Source organism: Scyliorhinus canicula, chromosome 1 (assembly GCF_902713615.1).
Source record: "Scyliorhinus canicula chromosome 1, sScyCan1.1, whole genome shotgun sequence".
NCBI lineage: Eukaryota > Metazoa > Chordata > Chondrichthyes > Carcharhiniformes > Scyliorhinidae > Scyliorhinus > Scyliorhinus canicula.
In genome coordinates, this window is record NC_052146.1 from 69,845,819 (window position 1) to 69,867,810 (window position 21,992).

The 21,992-nt window shown below is 45.7% G+C and overlaps 1 protein-coding gene across 4 annotated transcripts in view; it reads right to left on the minus strand.

Annotated features, from left to right (window-relative positions):
• Positions 1–19,790, minus strand: part of sept5a (septin 5a) — a 176,286-nt gene extending 156,496 nt beyond the window's left edge. For 2 of the 4 annotated variants that reach the window (XM_038792923.1, XM_038792911.1), the window contains exons 1-2: positions 19,618–19,735; positions 19,393–19,502 (exon numbers count right to left, since the gene is read on the minus strand). In XM_038792923.1, coding sequence (XP_038648851.1) covers positions 19,393–19,494 — 102 coding nt within the window. In that variant the 5' untranslated portion in view covers positions 19,495–19,502; positions 19,618–19,735. Of the gene's footprint in view, positions 1–19,392; positions 19,503–19,616 lie in introns of all 4 variants that reach the window. The other 2 variants (XM_038792917.1, XM_038792938.1) reach the window with 2 other exon arrangements.
• Between the last annotated feature and the right edge of the window lie 2,202 nt (positions 19,791–21,992).

A 21,992-nucleotide genomic window follows, 5' to 3' on the forward strand; every position in this document is an offset into this window, starting at 1 on the left:
CCTCTCAACCTGGGTGGCAACTTTCAGGGATCTATGGACATGGACACCGAGATCTCTCTGCTCGTCCACACTACCAAGAATCTTACCATTAGCCCAGTACTCTGTCTTCCTGTTATTCCTTCCAAAATGAATCACCTCACACTTTTCTGCATTAAACTCCATTTGCCACCTGTCAGCCCAGCTCTGCAGCTTATCTATGTCCCTCTGTAACTTGTAACATCCTTCTGCACTGTCCACAACTCCACCGACTTTAGTGTCATCTGGAAATTTACTCACCCATCCTTCTACACCCTCGTCCAGGTCATTTATAGAAATGACAAACAGCAGCGGCCCCAAAACAGATCCTTGTGGTACACCACTAGTAACTGGACACCAGTCAGAACATTTCCCATCAACCACCATTTCTATCAGCTAGCCTATTTCTGATCCAAACTGCTAAATCACCCTGAATCCCATGCCTCTGTATTTTCTGCAATAGCCTACCGTGGGGAACGTTATCAACTGAAAAAAAAATGAAAATCACTTATTGTCACGAGTAGGCTTCAATGAAGTTACTGTGAAAAGCCCCTAGTCGCCACATTCCGGCGTCTGTCCGGGGAGGCTGGTACGGGAATCGAACCGTGCTGCTGGTCTGCTTGAAAAGCCAGCGATTTAGCTGAGTGAGCTAAACCAGCCCCTGTGAGCTAAACCAGCCCCAGGTGGATTCCCAGTGGACTTTTATCAAAAAAGTCATGATAGCACTAGCCCTGCACCTGCAGGAGATATTCACAGACTTGCTGGTAAAATGCTTTGTGCCGCCAACACTATCACAAGCCTCAATATCGCTGATACCTAAGAAGGACAAAATCCCACCTGAGTGCAGGTTCTACAAGCCCATCTCACTACTCAATATAGATGCAAACATCTTGGCAAAAATCCCGGCTAAGTAACTGGAGAGCTGCGTAATAGAGGTGGTCGCAGGGGACCACATGGGCTTTGTCACGGCGCATGCAGCTAACATCGAACATCAGGCGCCCATTGAACACGATAATGAACCAATCCGGGGAGAGAACATCAGATCATCTCCTTGGAGGCAGAAACGGTCTTCGACAGGGTCAACTGGAAGTACCTCAGATGCACTAGAACAGTTTGGGCTTGGATAAAGGTTCACCACCTGTGTGAAACAACTGTATAGCACTCCCATGGCAAGTATACAGGCCAACATCACCAGCTCCAAATAGTTCCAGCTGTACAGAGGCACGAGGCAGGGATGCCCGTTAACCCCTGTCTTCACTCTGGCACTCGAGCCACTAGCGGTCACCCTCAGAATGGTGAACGGCTGGAGAAGTATCCAGATGGGGGGACAGAGAGCATAGAGTTTCACTCTATGTGGAAGACTTGCTCCTCTACATCTCGAAACCCCAGGCCAGCATGCAAGGGATCATGAAGATCCTAAAGGAGTTCGGAGCTTTCTCGGCCTATAAACTCACCCTGAACAAAAGTGAAATCTTCCCGCAAGGAGGAGGGCAATCAAGCCCAAACCAAATTCTGCTACCTGGGAATCCAAATCGCCCATGACTAGACATGGATCCACAAATGGAACTTGATGAGTCTGGTGGAGGAAGTCAAAGGGGGCCTGCAGAGTTGGGGCTCACTCCCACTCTTGCTGGTGGAGAGAGTGCAGATGATCAAAATGAATGTACTGCCCAGGTTCCTGTTCAGATCCCTCCCGATCTACCTCAGCAAGGCCTTCTTTAAGGCGCTAGACAAACTAATCATGCTATTTGTGTGTGTGTGGTTGGGGGGGGGGGGGGGAGAGAGAGAGAGAGAGAGAGAGAGAGAGAGAGAGAGAGAGAGAGAAAGGGGGGGGTGAAATGAGTTAAAGGGATATGGGGAACAGATAAGGAGGTAGATTTGAGACCAGGAAGAGATCATCTATGATCTGATTGAATGGTGGAACAGGCTCAAAGGGCTGTATTGCCTACTTCTGTTCCGAATTCATATGTTCCTATCATGTTCACTTTGAGTGGATCCATGGATGAGGACATTAACCATGTGACGTACAACTCCATCCAGTCCTTTCCAGGACACTTGATTTTGTCCTTTGGAAGATTTCTGGTGCTGATGTGATGCTTAAGGGTAATCTGTTAAAACAAAACCTCCCAAACAGACTAATGAATGTTATGAGCAACTTAGAATTTGCATTGAGGGGTAGTTGCCAAAAAACACTATTTGCATCAAGCGTCATCAAGATTGAACTCTTTCCCAATTTTGCTAAGCTCTCATCTACAGGCGAAATAGGATAAATATTGCATTCAACTGCTTTGTTCAGCTGGGCAAGATCTTCACAAATTCTCATTAATCTGTTGGGTTTTTTGCACTGGGAACATCCTCAAGCACAGCTTTTTGGTTCCATCACAGGCAATATAACCCAGTGTTTCAACAGAGTCAAATTTCTTCTGTACTTTTGGATAAGGAATATTTCTGGAACACAGTGGACTTGTTTCAGGATGTAGAGTGATGTAGTATGCCAGCTTCAGCTTTCTCAGTCCTGTGATTAGCTGTGGAAATTCAGCTCTGAAGGGTTTAGGCTGATTTTCTCGGCTTTCCATTTCCTTTGCTCTGCAAATTAGATGTAAGTCGGTACAGGCTATTCTGCTTAAGAGCAAACAGCTCTGGGCCAGGATTACATGTAAGATTTCAATGATGTTCTCCTCTCTATATTGAAGTGTTACATTCAGTTACCCTATGGCCTTGAGTCCTAAACCTCCTGATCCGTGTAGTTTTTTAAAATAAATTTAGAGTACCCAATTCATTGTTTCCAATTAAGGAGCAATTTAGCATGGCCAATCCACCTACCCTGCACATCTTTGGGTTGTGGGGGAGAAACCCACACAAACACGGGGAGAATGTGCAAACTCCACACAGACAGTGACCCAGAGCCGGGATCGAACCTGGGACCTCGGCGCAGTGAGGCAGCAGTGCTAACCACTGCACCACCGTGCTGCCCCTGTGTAGTTTATTTTTGCATTGTGGCTGAAGAGAACTTTTCCCCAGTCAGGGTTCAGCATTAGAAAGGCCAAAACTGCTACACTTGTGTCTAATATAAAGGTTTCTCTCCACTAGGATATCAACATTCCAGTAGTTCCCGCTTGGTTCCTGGCATCGAACTTGCCACCTTTTGAAGGCTTATCTTTTTCCATATTCTATACAAGCTTCTTCCTGTGACATATATCCTTAAAGTGGCCCCTCTTTTTGCATTGGGCCTTTTTGGCGCGACAATCTTTGTGCCTGGTGTTTTTCCTGCCACACCAACTAGTTATCTGAAATGGTTGATGGCCACTCTTACTGCCTCCCCTGCTTTTGTATGGCCACCTTGCTGCTTTTAAATTTGACATACTCCACTGAGTCAATCATGTTTAGGATACGATTCTCTTGTCATTCTGAATCACCTATCGATTTTGTTTCCTGACCTCAGCTTGTCGGCTCAGTCGAATTGCCTTTGTTACGGTTAGATCATGTATCGACTGCAAGTGGTCAGACAATGTCATTCAATATATCAGATGAATATATCAGGTGGCTGAAGCGATGGTGTGAGGGGAAGGTTTCAGATTCCTGGTGCATTGGGATCGGTTCTGGGAGAGGCGGGATTGGTTACACCGGGGCAGGGCCAGAACTGATGTCCTAGGAGGAGTATTTCCTAGAGTAGCTGACGGGGTTTAAACAAAAAAGGCAGGGGATGGGAACCTATGCAAGGAGTCAGATGAAGAGGAAACAAGGACAAAACAAAAGACAGAAAGGGGAATAAGAAAAGTGACAGGCAGAGAAACCAAGGGCCAGATTCAAATAGGGCCACAGTGAAAAATATTGGGATAATATTACAATACCCCCAATACCCCCTCCCCAATACCCCCTTCCTCAATACCCCCTCCCCAATATCCCCAATACCCCCTCCCCAATACCCCCAATACCCCCTCCCCAATACCCCCTCCCCAATACCCCCCTCCCCAATACCCCCTCCCCAATATCCCCAATACCCCCTCCCCAATACCCCCAATACCCCCTCCCCAATACCCCCTCCCCAATACCCCATCCCCAATACCCTCCTCCCCAATACCCCCTCCCCAATACCCCATCCCCAATACCCTCCTCCCCAATACCCCCTCCCCAATACCCCCTCCCCAATACCCCCAATACCCCCTCCCCAATACCCCATCCCCAATACCCTCCTCCCCAATACCCCCTCCCCAATACCCCATCCCCAATACCCTCCTCCCCAATACCCCCTCCCCAATACCCTCTCCCCAATACCCCCTCCCCAATATCCCCAATACCCCCTCCCCAATAACCCCTCCCCAATACCCCCTCCCCAATACCCCCCCCCCCCCCCCCCAATACAAGTAATATTAAAAAGAAAAGCTTAAAGGTTTTGTGGCTTAACGCACAGTAAAGCAGATGAATTAATCACGCAAAATAGATGTAAACGCATATGATATAATCGGGATTACAGAGACATGGCTTCAGGGTGACCAGGGACGGGAACTGAATGTTCAGAGACATTCAGTATTTAGGAGGGACAGACAAAAAGGAAACAAAAAACAGTTGCAGTGCTGGCAAAAAACTTTTGTCGGTGTTGTATATAGACCCCCAAACTGTAGTGGTGATGTTGGGAATGGCATTAAACAAGTAATTAGAAGTGCATGCAATAAAGGAACATCCGTAATTATGGGATGATTTTAATCTGCATATAGATTGGGCAAATCAAATTAGTCACAATATTGTAGAGAAGGAATTCCTGGAGTGTATACAGAATTGTTTTCTAGACCAGTACGTTGAAGAACCAACGAGAGAACAGGCCGTCCCAGACTGGGTATTATGTAATGAGGACAGAATCATTGGCAATTTAGTTGTACGCGACCCCTTGGGGATGAGCAACCATAATATGATAGCATTTTCCATCAAGATGGAGAGTGAAGTAGTTGATTCTGAGACTGAATCTTAACAAAGGAAACTACAATGATATGAGGCGTGAGTTGGTTATGATCAATTGGGAAACATTACTTAAAGGGATGACTGTGGATAGGCACTGGCAAACATTCAAGGAGCACATAGGGGAACTGCAACAATCGTTTATTCCTGTCTGGCACAAAAGTAAAACAGGAAAGGTGGCCAATCCATGGCTTACAAGGGAAATTATAGTGTTTGATCAAACGAAGAAGTAAACAAATTGGCCAAGAAAACAACAGGTCTGAGGAATGGGAGCAGTTTAGAATTCAGCAAAGAAGTACCAGGGGATTGATTAAGAAGGGAAAATAGAGTATGAGAGTAAGTTTGCAGGAAACATAAAAACTGACTGTAAAAATTTGTATAGGTATGTGAAGAGAAAAAGATTGGTGAATGCAAATGTAGATCTCTTACCGTCAGAAACAGGGGAATTTATAATGGAGGACAAAGAAATAGATGAGCAGCTAAATACTTACTGTCTTCACAAATGAGGACACAAATAAGATACCAGAAATGTTGGGGAACACAGGGTTTAGTGATAGGGCGGAACTGAAGGAGATCAATATTAGTAGAGAAATGATGTTGGGGAAATTCAATGGATTAGTGGCTGGTAAACCCCCCAGGGCCTGATAATCTACATCGTAGAGTACTTAAGGAAGTGGTTCTAGAAATAGTTGGTGCATTGGTAGTCATCTTCCAAGATTCTGTAGACTCTACAACAGTTCCTACAGATTGGAGGGTAGCTAATGTAACTCCACTATTTAAAAAGGGAGGTATAGAGAAAACAGGCAAAACCAGTAACCAATGAGACCTGGGTGTCCTTGTACACCAGTCACATAGGTAAGCATGCAAGTATAGCAGGGGGTAAGGAAGGCAAATGGTATGCTGGCTTTCATTGCAAGAGGATTCCAGTACAGCAGCAGGGATGTCTTGCTGCAATTATACAGGGCCTTGGTGAGGCCACACCTGGAATATTGTGTACAGTTTTGGTCTCCTTATCTGAGGAAGGATGTACTAGCAATAGAGGGACTGCAGCAAATGTTTACCAGACTGATTCCTGGGATGGTTGGACTGGCGTGTGGAGAGAGATTGAGTCGGTCAGGAATGCATTCGCAGGAGTTCAGAATGATGAGAGGGGAATCTCATAGAAACATATAGAATTCTAACCGGATTGGACAGGGTACGATGCAAGAAGGATATGCTCAATGGTAGGGATGTTCAGCACCAAGGGTCAGAGTCTGAGGATATGGAGTAGACCAATTAGGACAGAGATGAGGAGAAATATCTTCAACCAGAACATGGTAAACCTTTGGAATTCATTACCACAGGAAGTAGTTCAGGCCGAAACATTTTCAGTGGGACTCTCCTTCCTGCGACTAAGTGTTGACCCTGGGGCAGGATTCGTGGACTTCCATGAGAGGAAAACTGGCACCGCACCTGGACCGATTCAGCGACTGTCTGAGGGCTAGCACCGCTGCCACATGGAACACAATCGATCCCAATGAGAAATGGTGCGGGATTTGCCAGATTTGTGATTGACACTCAGGGGGCTGACAAGCTGCAGCAGCACATATACACTTCACTCCTACACACACCATCCCATCCAACAAGCTGGCAGCAAAGAGAGCGGCTCCACAATTCACCAACGCCGATCTGGAGACCATCCTGGATGGCATGGAGGAGAGGCGGGCCACCCTGTACCCTGGCACAGGAAGCAGGCAGCTAGTCATTTTCTGTGCCTGGGCACAGGTGGCAGAGGCAGTAAGCGCCACCAGCAACACCATCCTGACCGGCCTGCAGTGCCATAAAAAACTGCACAAGCTCCTCAGGGTGAGTAGGCAGTACTGTGTTCCTGGCACTAACCCCTGTCCCACACACCCGTAACATTTCCCCCCCCCCCCCCCCCCCAAAAACCCTGAGTGCAGGCGAACCCCCAGCCTGCACCACATGCCGGCACTCTGGCTGACATGTTCGGATGTCCTGGCCACTGAAGCCACCAGCTACCCATCCCCTGGGCTGCACACGTCAAACTGTCTAACGCTATGTGTCTGTGTGTTTTCTGTCGTACCCGGCCCAAATGAATGAATGGCAGGTCCAGCTGTTTGAAGATGAAATTTAAGATTGAAAACCCTCTCTTTTCAGTAGTACATGTCTCTGAACTAACAGGAAAGGGGTAGTTCAACACTTTACCGTGTTTAAGTGTAACAACACTTTGGGCCATCCAGAAGAATAAAACAGCAGAATACAGATATTTGGCTTTTTCTGCTGTGCTTCAGATCTTCTCACAGTGAAAACAAAAGCCCTTCCAGAAGGCCCAAAATTACTCACTTTCTGATTTCCTTTTCTGAAATGTTATCTCGTTTAACCAGCAGATTGAATTCAGTCCCAAGTCCTTCAGTCAAACAGAACTTACAAATCCCTGATTTTCACAGAATATTTTTTTTCTGATTAGAATCCAGCAGAAAAAAAATCACAATTCAAAATGGGAATCCTGCAGGAAATGGGTGGGTACATATTACTATCATATATATATATGCAAGAATAAGCCCAAGGAATGTTGTGCTAAGATTGGCACAAATCCATGCTCAGCAGTGCCACGGTTTCAATCCATGCCAATCCAGTTTACACGAGCATACTGACATAGTTTAGCCTATTGTGGCAATAGAGCAAATCAGGTTCAATTTATACTAATGAAACGGTCAGTGTCAAACCTGGTATCAGTTGCACTCACAGTTGCAGTTAGCATTAGTAATGATCATGCAAAGATAACTGGTCATTAGTGATACAGGCACGTACTATTCTAAGATATCAATCAACATCAACAGGGGGACTGCCCGCAATACCAGTCTCTGTTCGTGGAGACCCATGCTAACCTTACCTTAATACATCAAACACGGGATATCTATTTGAACCTTGAAGAACTTTTCTTTCAATAGTCAGATCTGTTTTATAACGAGGATGGACTCTCCTCAGCTTTTTTAAATTCTCTCACGTGATATGGGATTAGCTGGCTAGGCCAGCATTTATTGTCCATCCCTAATTTCCCTTGGGAAGGTGGTAGTCAGCTGCCATCTTGAACCGCTGTGTCCATGTGGTGCAGGTACACCCACAGTGCTGTTAGGAAGGGAACTCATTAATCTCATCAAGTAAGTGACTAACTATAATTAAAACCTCCATGAAACATGACTTTTCAATCACCCCACAGCCAATTAAGCAAGAGCTCCAAAATATTATTGTAAAATACTTGCCTTCCACCAACAATGCGCAATAGCAGTAGTGTGTACCATGTACAAGATGCATTGCAGCAACTTACAAAGCCCCCTTTGACACCTTCTGAACCCAAGACCTCTACAACCCTCAGGAACGAGGGCAGGGAATGCCTGGGAACACCACCACCTGCCAGTTCCCCGCCAAGTTAAACATTATCCTGACTTTAAACTATCCCATCATTCCTTCAGTGTCACTGGATCAAAATCCTGGAACTCTCTTCTTAACAGCATTGTGGGTATACCTACACCACATGGACTGCAGCAGTTCAGGAAGATGGCTCACCACCAATTTCTCAGGCCCAATTAGGGATAGGTACCAAATGCTCACCATATCCCATGAAACAATAAAAAAACTTTATTCATCACTCAAGCCAGGCTGCTTGCGTTCTGCAGATCTGAATCTCATAAGTCCCTATGTCAGGTCCTACCAGTGCCTTAGCTTGGGCTATCCCTGTAGCAGTGCAGGCCAGTACATCATCATAGGCTATTCTCTTCAGTTGAACCAATGAGACTATAACCATATGGGCTGTACCTGCATTGGTGCCTTCCAGGTCTTCAAAAAGTAATTCACCATCATTGTCTAAAACTAATCCTTGTTCCTTTATGATTTAAAGCAGTTGATCGATCATATTAACTGCTTTTGATAGACATGCTCACCGCCCTGTAATGATGTGGAGGGGTAATTCCATTTAACTTACAATCTTGACAGGAAATTTCTGTCCTCTGTTTACAAAATTACAGGTTAAACAATCTGCTGAGATCTCCTCGTGTGCACTTTTAGTATTTTGTAGAGCTGCTTTATGATCCCTTTGATATCCGTTTCTACAGGCAGTCCAAAATCAGCACTGGTATCTCTTTGCTACCTCTAATCAACCTTAATCTTTGTAGATCACGTGTCCATACTTATACAAATGTTCCAAACATGAGTTTAAAAGTATGTTTCAAAACACAAAGATAAACCGGAACCAAATTTTCCCCAGTGGTGTCTCATTACTAATAAGCTTTGCCATTGCTAACAGCCTCATATCAAAAGGTAATTGCATGGAATGGTCAATAGTCACACCCAAAGTGAGTTGCTTTTCCATCTTTCCTTACAAATTAATCTATTGCATGCTGGCAGCATGTCTATAAATTAAACTAGATTTCAATACCAGAATGTTTTGTCTGCCAGTTCACTGGATAATCCCTGTAACCAGAAGGCACGAAATGGGATATTTATTTTAGCCTGAATTCATTGTTTTGATTGGATGCAGTTACTTTAGTGGCTTGCATTATTTTTCTTTGTCTTGAAGCCAGTCTAGGAGAGTAATCCTCCTCCAAAATTGTGTTGGCCCTTTACGGAGGTGCACTTTTCTATTCCCATGAGATAAGAGTGGCTTAATCTCACATTAGCTTAATCTAGCATTGGCCTATCTAAAGTAGAACACACTGTTGTGTTCCTGTGCTTCATCCATTTTGCATGTCTGGGTGACACTTCAATTCCCAAGATGTGTATGTGAGCGCCAAGGCACTTTCAGTAAGCACTATTTGACATTTTTGTTATGATTTTTATCTTCCACTAGTTTTTGTTATAATAGATAAACAAAGGAAATTAGCAACATTAGGTTGGGCAATAAATGCCAGCCTTGTAAGTGCTACCCACATCCTGTGAATTAATTGAAAAAGGGGACTATGAATAATTGCAAACAGTGTCCACTGAAGTGCCATTTGTTTCTAATTCTTGAGTTTCTGCTTGAAGACAGATCCTTGGCGGTAATTCCTCAAACCCTGGTGTGACACAGTGGTTAGCACTGCTGCCTCATGGCTGCAGGGACCTGGGTTCAATTCCACCTTTGGTGACTGTGTGGAGTTTGCAGGTTCTCCCAGTGTCTGAGTAGGTTCCCTCCGGGTGCTTTGGTTTCCTCCAACAGTCCAAAGATGTGCAGGTTAGGTGGATTGGCCATGCTAAATTTCCCCTTAAGTGTCCAAAGGTTAGGTGGGGTGATGGGTATAGGATGGTGGAGTGGGCCTAGGTAGGATGCTCTTTTAGAGGGCCGGTGCCAACTTGATCGGCTGAATGGCCTCCTTCTGCACTGTAGGGATCCACAGTAAAGTGCCATGAATCTTTACTATGTCGAGGTGGGACCCGAGTCTGCCTCAGCCAATCAGTGCTGTTGGCGTTAATCTGATCCACAAACTAGCCAACTGAGCGAACCAATCTCCCTGCCACTTGTTTAATGTACCCCAAATGTCACACTTCCATTTAACGCTATTTACAAAACTAACCTGACTGACCATCCCCTGCTCAAGCTTTGGTAATAACTTCTCCTTGAGCAACGGAACTTGACACAAACTTTTTACTCCAAAATGGGACCTCATTGTTGGATTCCGACGAGTGTTTAGTTTACACTTGACTGATCATTAGAAACCTAAGGATGAACCACGCCCATATGTTTTGGGCGTGCTCAGCGTTGGGGGAGTTTTGGAAGGGGGTAGATAAGACGGTGTCGAGGGTGGTGGGATCCAGGGTCGAGCCAGGCTGGGGACTCGCAATTTTTGGGGTGGCAGTGGAGCCGGGAGTGCAGGAGGCGATAGAGGCCGGGGTCCTGGCCTTTGCGTCCCTAGTAGCCCGGCGGAGGATCTTGCTCCAGTGGAAGGATGCGAGGCCCCCAAGCGTGGAGGCCTGGATCTCGGATATGGCGGGGTTCATTAAATTGGAGAGGGTGAAATTTGCCCTGAGGGGATCAGTACAAGGGTTTTTCAGGCGGTGGCAGCCCTTTCTGGACTTCCTGGCGGAACGGTAGGGAAATAGGCCGACAGCAGCAGCAACCCGGGGGGGGGGGGGGGGGGGAGGGAGAACTGTACACATGGGTTTGTGGAGGGTGCTATCTCTCTCCCTTGTTTTTTTTTCTTTTTCTCTTTTCTCTGTCTTTTGGTTTCTGTTTTGTTTTTTTTTGTTTTTTTGGGGTTTTGTTTTTCCTTTTGTTTGAAGTTGCTCTTGCAGCTGGGGGGCACTGTTTACGGGGTATTACGTTAATAGAGTTATGATGGTTATATTTTGTATTTTGTAAAAACTTCAATAAAAATTATTTACTAAAAAAAAGAAACCTAAGGTTGGTGTCTGCTGTGTCACAGAATGAACTGTGTGAGTTGTGGGCACTGCTGGTAGCTTTGTCTGCTTCTCTCAATTTGTTTGTGCAGAGTAAATCTCCCTGAGTCTTGTATGGTCTCTATATTTCAGGCAAGGTATTTAGCCTTTTGCCATGGAAATGGGCTTTGCCCAATCAAATAATTCTGACCCATCACAAAATGGAGCCTTTACATTTGTGTTCCAACTGCATGTTTATGCTTGAAGCATCAATTTATGCTTGTATGAATTTTGAACATTAATAAACAGTCGGTAACTCATTGGATGTAAGTTACGTCCAGCTGACATTGCATCAAACCTTATGTTTTATTTTTCCTAGCTTTCCTAGCTTTACCACTTTCATTTCTATTGTTTTAGTTTCTTTCAAGTCAGTTTTGGTGAATTCCACTCCTGAAATTTTTAATGCTCCTTGTGAGGTTTCTGTTGGTTTCCTGCCATATCTTTCAACAGGAGATTAATTAAATCCCCTGAGGAAATGGTGGAAAAGCATAATTTCAGGGCCCCTGTGTCTTTAATGGTTCCCCTTGCCCTGTCGAGACAGCTGACTATTCCTATGGAAGAGGGCATTCGGAGAGTTGGGAAATGGGGTGTCTTTCTTAAATTATAGGCACAATATGGCTTTGTTCAGTTCCCCCAGTTTTACTGCTTGAACATAATATTTATTTTTAATCGCCTGCTAATGTAAGGCTGGCTGAATTTCTAGATGCCCCTGTGTACAAAGGAAACTGATGATACATTCTTCTAGTAGGTTCTCAGTTATTACTGCTACCGTATCCATAATATTTCTTCCATTGTAAAGTCAGAAATGGGGATGTTCACTGATGATTGCACAATATTCAACTCCATTCAGAATGCTGCAGGTAAGGAAGCAGCGCTTGTCTACATGCAGCAAGCCCTGGACAAATTCCATCTTTGGAAAAATAAGTGGCAAACATTATTCACAGCACACATCTGCGAAGCAATGATTATCTTGAGCAACAGAGAGCCTAACTGCCTCCTCTTGATAGTCTCTGACATTACCATTGCTGAGGGCCCCACCAATAAGGCAGCAGAGTAGCACAGTGGTTAGCATTGTTGTTTCACAGCGCCAGGGTCGCACGTTCAATTCCTGACTTGGGTCACTGTCTGTGCGGGTTCTGTATGTTCTCCCCATGTCTGCATAGGTTTCCTTCGGGTGCTCCGGTTTCCTCCCACAAGTCCCAATAAAAGATGTGCTGTTAGGTAATTTAGACATTCTGAATTCTCACTCAATGTACCTGAACAAGCGCCAGAGTGTGGCGACTAGGGGCTTTTCACAGTAACGTCATTGCAGTGTTAATGTAAGCCTATTTGTGACAATAATAAAAATTATTATAAATTAATATCTTGGGGTCATCATTGAACAAAAGCTCAATTCTTTAAAAACCTATTTTCACACCCACAGTTTTTCCCTTGGGGGAATAGTCGGGGGAAATATTCCCACACTGATTGTCAGCCATTCAAACCACCTTATGGATGCTCCTTCTATGGCTAACAAGACCTGGCTAACAAGTACTTGTGCCCAGAGAGCCTGGTACAGAGGTAGGGGCACTACCACTGTGCCACAATATCTCCTGCACAATGCAAATGGAACTATCACACAATATACCAGCATCCAAAAGATAGGATCCAAGCATCATGTGCATATATTTGATGTTCCTTGTCTCAGTTGCTTATATTGTCCCATTTATTATAATCTGCTATATCTATAATCTATCATACATCTGTTCAATCCATCTAGATTGTTTTGAATAGATTTGATCTACCATGGTCATACAGTACAACAGGTTCAACAAATCCAATTGTGTTTGTAATCATTCTTGAGAAGGTAGACAAGAAAGGCATGGATGTATTGCCCATCTCTAGTTGGCCTTGAGAAGGTGGTGGTGTCATCTTCTTGAAATACTGAAGTCCAGGATGTCAAAGTGCCCTTTACAATGCAGGAAGTTCCGGGATTTTGTCCCAGTGACAATGAAAGAATGGCGATATATGTTTATGTCAGGATAGGAGGGCACTTGAAGGTCAGGTGATTTTGCTGCCTTTGTCCTTCGAGATGGTGGCGATTCCAGCTTTTGGAGATGCTGCTGAAGTAGCCTTGATGACACTGAGTCCATAGAGTACATAGAACATACAGTGCAGAAGGAGTCCATTCAGCCCGACCCACTTAGGCCCTCAGTTCCACCTTATCCCCATAACCCAATAACCCCTCCTAACCCTTTTGGACACTAAGGACAATTTTAGCATGGCCAATCCACCAAATCTGTGGACTGTGGGCGGAAACCGGAGCACCCGGAGGAAACCCATGCAGACACGGGGAGAGCGTGCAGACTCCACACAGTGACCCAGCGGGGAATCGAACCTGGGATCCTGGCGCTGTGAAGCCACAGTGCTAGCCACGTGTGCTACCATGCTGTCCAAAACAGGTATCCTGTAGATATTTCAGCAATGGCGGGAGTTGTTGCTGAAGCTGAAGGACGGAGAAGCAATCAAGTGGATAGCTTTGTCTTGCAAAATGCCAAATTTCCTGAATCATTTTGAAGCAACATCCAGGCAAGTGGACACTTCTTACTTATCTCTTATAGGTGATGGAAAGGCTTTAGTGAGTCATTCACCACAGAATACTCTCTGACCTCCTTTCATAGCTAAGGCATTTATGTGCCTGTTCCATTTGAGTGTATGTTCATTGTTGACCCTAGGAAGTTAATGGTGGGGCACTCAACAATGTAATGCCAATGACAATCAAAGGGAGGTGGTTAGGCTTTTTTTTGTTGGAAGTGGACATTGCATGACAGATGTGTGGCGCAAATGATACTTGTCAGTTATTAGTCCAAGCCTGGATCTTATCCAGATCTTGCTGCAAGTGGGCATGGACTGCTTCTTACCTGCAGAATTCTGAACATTGTGCAAGCTTCCTCATTTCGGAACTTAAAATGTAGGGAGCATTATTGATAAAGCAGCTGCAGATGCTCTGTTTACATTTATTATCATACTAATCTCTTAAAATTTAATTCTAAAAATCACTAACCTTTCTCTTTTACCCTGTGTTGCCCTATCATGTATTTTCTTTTCTTCTCATGTACTAAATGGTCTGTTTGAGCTACACACAGAAAAATACTTTTCACTGTACCTCGGTACACATGGCAATAAACAAATCCAATCCAAGTAGCATAACAAATGGGTGGCACGGTGGCATAGTGGTTAACCTCACAGTGTCAGGGACCCAGGTTCACTTCTTGCCTTGGGTGACTGTGGAGTTTGGATGTTCTCCCAGTGTCTGCGTGGGTTTCCTCTGGGTGCTCCGGTTTCCTCCCAGTCCAAATATATGCAGGTTATGGGGAATGTCCATGCTAAATTGCCCCTTATTGTCCCTTAGGCTAGGTGGGGCTACAGGCATGGGGGAGTGGGCCTGGGTAGGATGTTCTTTCGGTGAAGAGCTGATGGGCTCAATGGCCTCCTTCTGCACTGTAAGGATTCTGTGATACTCCACTCATTGTTGCCACTGTGATACTGTCAAGGCAATTTTGGATTTACGTAGCTAATTTGCATGAACTCTATGATTTTTTTTGAAACACGTGGAACCTAATAATTTTTTTCCTGAAAATTTAAACAAATTGTAACAAGTGAAAAAAATAATTACTAATTATTTCAGGTACCTTAGAGAACTCCAAGTAAATATGCATTTTCACATGGACACAGGCCAGGACAGAGTACACAATACCAATCAGCAGTAGCAGGGCCCTTGCCCAAACACTACACACATGCCCAAACTGTGCTAATGCTGCACAATTGCACTTTGTTTCACAGTACCAACCAGCACTAACTGCAGACATTACTGCAATAAGATAAATGATTGTGGTCAGTATGTTACATGGGTGAGGTTTCAATAGTACCCATCTGCAGGCACGCGCACTGCATAGCTATATAGCAATTGGTAGAACCATCCAGCATAGCATTAGTCTGACATTCACACATCTCTGAGTCAATGGAGTTGGAGCCTCCATATGTATTAATTATCTTCTAAAGCATGGTATGTTCACCTCTGTCTGCCGATGCAAGTACCAAAGGGTGGGCACACCACATATCTTGTGCAGCTTGTCCTGACTGCCATTCTTTTAATTATCCTCCTCTTCTTCCTGAGATAGGGCGATCCCATTAGGAAACTCCATTGTGCCAAATGGTATTGGGAGCAATGGAAGTAAAATAAGAACCCAATGGCTTATGAGGCCCTATTTGTATGCAAAGATAGTAAAGGAAGAAATCAATGGTCCAGAAAAGACCAAAAAATCTATTGAATAGATTGTCTTCCTGGCTCTTTCAACTTATTTTCAAGTACAGCTCACCCCCTAACACCCAGGATGTCCACTTAAATGGAAATTATGTAGACCTTAGAGGCATGTGGGGTTTTATAACATCGACGCTGCATCATTTGAATGTAATAATGAAGATCTCGAATGCAGATGGAAGTTTTGTTCACCAGCCATGTCCTGTTAGAGATTGGGGAGACTAAGTGTTATAGATCAACACTTCTTTTCCCATGCAGTTCTGTCCCATCCAAGGGGTGTATGAACACACAATAAAAACTGACCTTTACTGGATGAAGAATATTTATATATATATGGAGATGCTGCACAAATAAATGTACAGTGGTTGCACCAATAAGCAAATTAATCCCCTTTATTTCCGAATGGACAAAGAGAAATAATTTGTATTTATATGGCACCTTATTACAACATCCTGAAGATATTCAGGGCCAATTAACTGTTTTTTGCAGTGCAGTCTCTGCTGTCTGTAGAGAAAGACAGCAGTGTAATTGCTCAAAGTAACCTCCCACAAATAGCAGTAAGATAAATAACCAGATAATGTGCCTCACTGCTGTTGGTTGAGGGCCAAATGTTGGTCAGGGACTGGGAAACACCCGTGCTCATCTTTGAATAGTGCCATGGGATCTTTTATGTCCAGCTGAGAGGTAAGATGAAGCCTAAATTTAATGTTAAATAAATTTAAATTTAATGACAGCGGCAATTAGCGTTGGATTGCCACCCTGCGCCTTCTTTTCTGCACCATTTCTGGCCAGGATTTCTGATCCCAGCTTCTTCAGAAACACAGGGCACATCTTCAATCCAACTGCTTCCTCATAACACAGGGTCACTGGGGCAAGACAAGCTGAGCTCCCTTTTTACAGCACTAGGTGCCATTGTCTGGTAAATGCTCACTGAAACACTGAAATGCTGGGACCTATACATAGCTTTTCAGTGCTTTGGTGAATGACTATGTAGGTAGGTACAGGGTTAGGGTAGGTGATGTAATTGGGCAAGTGGTTCAGGTGGGTGACATAAGTAAAGGGTTAGAGTGTCAGCTGGGGAGAGTCGAATGGTTGGGTCTGGTCTGGTTGGTGGTGTCGGGGGGTGGGGTCGAGGGTCTGGGAGCAGTTAGATGTTCCGATCAGTCTGGGTGATTGGGGGACGTTGGGTGGTCAGGTTGAGTTGGGGCAGTCAGCAGAAGTCGGGTGGTAAGGCTGGGTCAGGTAAAGTTGGGGGAGTCGGAAAGTCAGGGGGAAGCCAGGGAGGAGGGTAGTCAGGGGGGAATTGTGGATCTGTAGGGTAGTCAGGGGATTGGGGTGTTAGGTGAGGTAGTCAGGGATGGTTGGGGTTTGGGGACTTGGGGGGGGGGGGGGGGCGGATGGCAGCCAGGGATCGGGGGGAGGTGGGTTATCAGTTGCATAGTTACCCAGGTTTTAGACTAGGGTGTTTTAGCCTAACATTCCCTGGGGAACTATTCAGGTAGGTAAATGCAAATTACTGCTGATGCTGGAATCTGAAATAAAAACAGAAAATACTGGACAATCTCAGAGTGTCTGAAAGCATCTGTACAGAGAGGCAGGTATGTAAACAGGTAATTAAGCAGGAACTGTCCAAAGTCTTGAACTCTAACTCAAGAATCACAGCTGTTTTGGAGGCTCCCAAGGGGCAGGAGAATGCCCATTGGAGCTTCAAACTTCCCAAACAATTCCCATGGATTCAGTGCATTTGGACTTCCGAGGGGTCCTGCAGTGCAGGGGGGAGGGGGTCCATCCGGTCTCTGGTAATCTGGGACTGGAAGATCTGGGCCAATGTCTCACCCAAAGTTGGCATGTCCAATAACACTGCAGCGAGAGCCTGGATGTGGACATAGAACATAGAAAAATACAGCACAGAACAGGCCCCGGATGATGCACTGAAATCAGTAAGAGTTTGAAGCCACAATATTCTGAGTATTACCACTGAACCAGGACTTTCACAGGAGACAAGGAAACAAATTAGATGAACGCATTTGGCCTTTTCCTGTGGCATGTGGCTTTAAGCACTGTGAAATATTCACCAATGGTAAGGCTTTTTGAACCCTCTCTCCGGGTTCATTTCAAACTGAGTCAACTGAGGGGGCAGCACGGTAGCACAAGTGGTTAGCACTGTGGCTTCACAGTGCCAGGGCCCCTAGTTCGATTCCCTGCTGAGTCACTGTCTGCACGTCTCCCCGTGTCTGCGTGGGTTTCCTCCGGGTGCTCCGGTTTCCTCTCACAGTCCAAAGACGTGCAGGTTAGGTGGATTGGCCATGATAAATTGCCCTTCGTGACCAGAAAAAGGCTAGGAGGGGTTATTGGGTTATGGGGATGGGGCTTAAGTGGGTCGGTGCAGGCTCGATGGGCCGAATGGCCTCCTTCTGCACTGTATGTTCTATGAGTCCCAATGCATGAAGCGTGGAGCTCACTCAGAAAAGCTGCCCAGTATGTAGCAAGCAGTCCTGAACATGGTCCCAGCCAGTTTACATTTACTGTATCGGTGTAACAACATGTTCCCAGACAGCATGTTCTGGTTGGTTAACGTATCTTCCGATTTTCCTCCTTGCAAAAAGGCAGCAAACACGTCCCACCCAATGTGCTGCATTCGGAGGTATGAATGACGGAGACTATTTTGAAATCACGTCTTTCAAGCTGCCCTCAGCCCCAGTTACAAACAAAAGCACGTGGAGCCGGAACCACTCCCTGTCGACGATGCACTCACCTCTTGGGCATTTCACCACGCCCCAACACAGATGTGACACCAGTTTAGGGAAATAGGACCCATTATTGGCGTCATGGACGCCCCTCCAACCACCCTTTGGAACCCTACACACAATCTACACCTTTGGATGCGCTGCTGGGTTCCCAGGCCAGAGGTCTGTATCAACAATTAAAGGGCAATTTCAAACCTGATGGAACCACGAAGAATTGGCCACTAGGTACCCTGTGAACATATTTTAGAGTGACTCGGACTGGTCACGGGCTAGTCCCTGAAGAATATGTGCTACTTTGCGCTCAGACGAGGGCCTTTCTGCACATCAATCTTTATTATCTTTACATTATGATACACCCGCACTCCAATATCCACCCTACCGAGATGTACACTACAATTCAGAACAAGCCTTCTCAAGCTCCAGCCATAGTGTGAGATCTGACAGCCAGACATGGTCCCAAGCAAATAATAGAGCTGGGATTACTATGGGGATCGTTCCCACTGGATTTCCTGCACGCTCAACCTCGATCCCCTTGACTGCACTCTGCTGTTCCGGCTCTAAGCAGCTCGACCTCATTTGCTTTGCAAATCTCTGCACAAAATTGAACAAGAGATGTTTAAATGGACTGGGGGGAGGAAGATGACAAGGAGAGTGAACGTCGTCCAGTGGGAACAACAGTGCCGAGTGGGTGGTAAGGACAGACGTGGGTCAGGACCGAGGCCCCCACACCCCAGCTCGGTTAATTCACCCCAGCCAGGCTAATTCAGTAGGAAAATTAGAATTTAAAAAATCCCAATCGGACGTTATAACACGAAAATTTACCCGTCAGATACGGCACAGCCCATTTCTATTGCAGAGCACACTGCCACTCAGCGTTTTTACAAGCAGAAAGACGGCGCATTGTAAATGCAGCGAGGTGATTCAACGCCATTCAAGAAAGAGAACAGGGAATGTGTACGGACTCACCTCCTTCTCCTCTGGATCCCACAAGGTCCACCGAGTGCATCCAGGCGAAAGCGGCGCAGGTCGGGTGAAATGCAGAAGGTTCAGTATCCCAGCGACGCCCATCGGCAGCCGGCGTACCGTGCAGAGAAAGGAGAGGCAGTGAATGGAAGGGTTTATTGAGGAACACAAGAGACCGATGGCAATCGTTAATCGGGTTCCTTTCTGATGCAATAAATGGGACTTACCCGATTTCAGCATTCGGCTCTTAAACCTGACGTTGCTGACCATTGTGCTGGTTTTAAATCCCTCCGACACTGGGGCACCCGGAGCCTGATTCACCGAGAGAGCCAGGATTACTGACACAGTGAAACTGGTACCCAGCGCCAGGCAGGGAGCCAATCACTGACCGCAGCGAGGCGCACAGGGCCAATCACATAACAGAACACTGACAGCCAGCCAATGGTATCCAAGAGCTGGGTATAGGTAGCCAATCACAGGGCGCGCTACCCACCCCGCTAGCCAATCAGCGGGCCAGGGAGAGACCGGCCGCAGAACCAATCAGATGCAGAGAAAGCACCACGGTCAGCCAATCGGAGACTGGCTACTGACAGAATTAACCAATCAAATGACCGCACAAGCAAGAAGGGGGAGAAAAATCAGATAAACAACTGGAGGAAAAACAAACACAAAAAAAAAACGCGAGACCGAGGTAAATAACACAACTGGCAACTGCAGGAAAATGTCAAGAGAGAGATGTGCAGAGTGAAACTGACAGTAAGGATGAGTGACTGCAAATGTTGCCCAGGGGTAATGGGGTAATTTCCACTCTAGCTGTGAGCAGAAAACAGATAGTTCCGGATTGGTCGTCCATACAACTGGGCTGGTTTTCCTTTCGACTGACTTAATGTTAATCAGCATTGATACAGTCAGAACATGGGAGGGGAGGGAAATGAAGCATAAATGTTTATTTTTCCGACTGAAATATATTGAACTAGTTTACATTCTTGAAACAAAAATAAGGAAGTTTCCAACTGATTCAAGTTACGTCTGCAACCGGACAGCCTAAATATACAAAAACAACGATTGATTCCAGGGGGAAAAATCCAACAAATAAGAAATTCGACATAGACACATGAGCAGGAACGGGCAATTATCCAGAAAACTGGAGATGTCTATCTAATTTTCAAACCTATGGTTTGCCCTGAGTCAACCCAAGTCTGAATATTGTCGTAATCACGCCTTTTAAAAACAATAGTAAAATGTGACTTGTGAGTATTGGCGGTGCCTGAGTAAATTATAATTTTTATTAAAATAATTTTTATTGAAAAATTTTGTATTTATATAACAATAACAAACTGCAATAAAATACCAACAATAACAATGATAATAAGTCATTGACATTCGCCCATCCTCAATTAACAGCAAAACATGTTAACAACAACTTAAATTAACACAATATTAAGTTAAATAACCATAGAAAAAAAAATAGAAACAATACAGAACACCCTCCGTCCCTCCCCCCCCCCCCCCCCCCCACCCGTTTATAGAACCCTTGTACTGATCCTCTCAGGGCAAATTTGACCCTCTCCAATTTTATAAATCCCGCCATGGCACTGATCCAGGTCTCCACACTTGGGGGCCTCGCATCTTTCCACTGCATCAAGATCCTCCACCGGGCTACTAGGGACGCAAAGGCCAGAACACCGACCTCTTTCGCCTCCTGCACTCCTGGCCCCGCTGCAACTCCAAATATCGCGAGTCCCCAACCTGGTTTGACCCTGGATCCAACCACCCTCGACACCGTCTTTGTCACCCCCTTCCAGAATTCTTCCAGTGCCGGGCATGCCCAGAACATATGGGCATGATTCACTGGACTCCCCGAACACCTGGTGCACCTGTCCTCACCCCCAAAGAACCTACTCATCTGAGTCACAGACATATGGGCCCGACGCAGCACTTTAAATTGGATGAGACTAAGCCTCGCACATGAAGAGGAAGAGTTGACTCTCTCCAAGGCATCCGCCCAAGTCCCGTCCTCTATCTGCTCCCCTAGTTACCCCTCCCATTTAGCCTTCAGCTCCTCCACTGACGACTCCTCCACCTCCTGCATTACCTTATAAATGTCAGACACCTTCCTCTCTCCGACCCACACCCCCGAAAGCACTCTGTCCATCGTTCCCCGCGAGGGCAGCAAAGGGAATCCCTCTACCTGTCGCCTAGCAAACGCCTTTACCTGCAAGTATCTGAACATGTTCCCTTGTGGGAGCCCAAATTTATCTTCCAGTTCCCCCAGGCCCGCAAACCTCCCGCCAATAAACAGGTCCCTCAATTTACTGATGCCCACCCTTTGCCACCCCCTAAATCCCCATCAGTGTTCCCCGGGATGAACCGATGATTTCCACCTAATGGAGCCTCCATCGAGCCCCCTGTTTCCCCCCTATGCCGTCTCTACTGTCCCCAAATTCTTAGGGTCGCCGCCACCACCGGACTCGTGGTATACCTCTTAGGAGAGAGTGGCAACGGCGCCGTTACCAGGGCATCCAGGCTTGTACCTCTACAAGACGCCATCTCCATTCTTTTCCACGCTGCCCCACCCCCCCTCCCATCACCCATTTACGCAC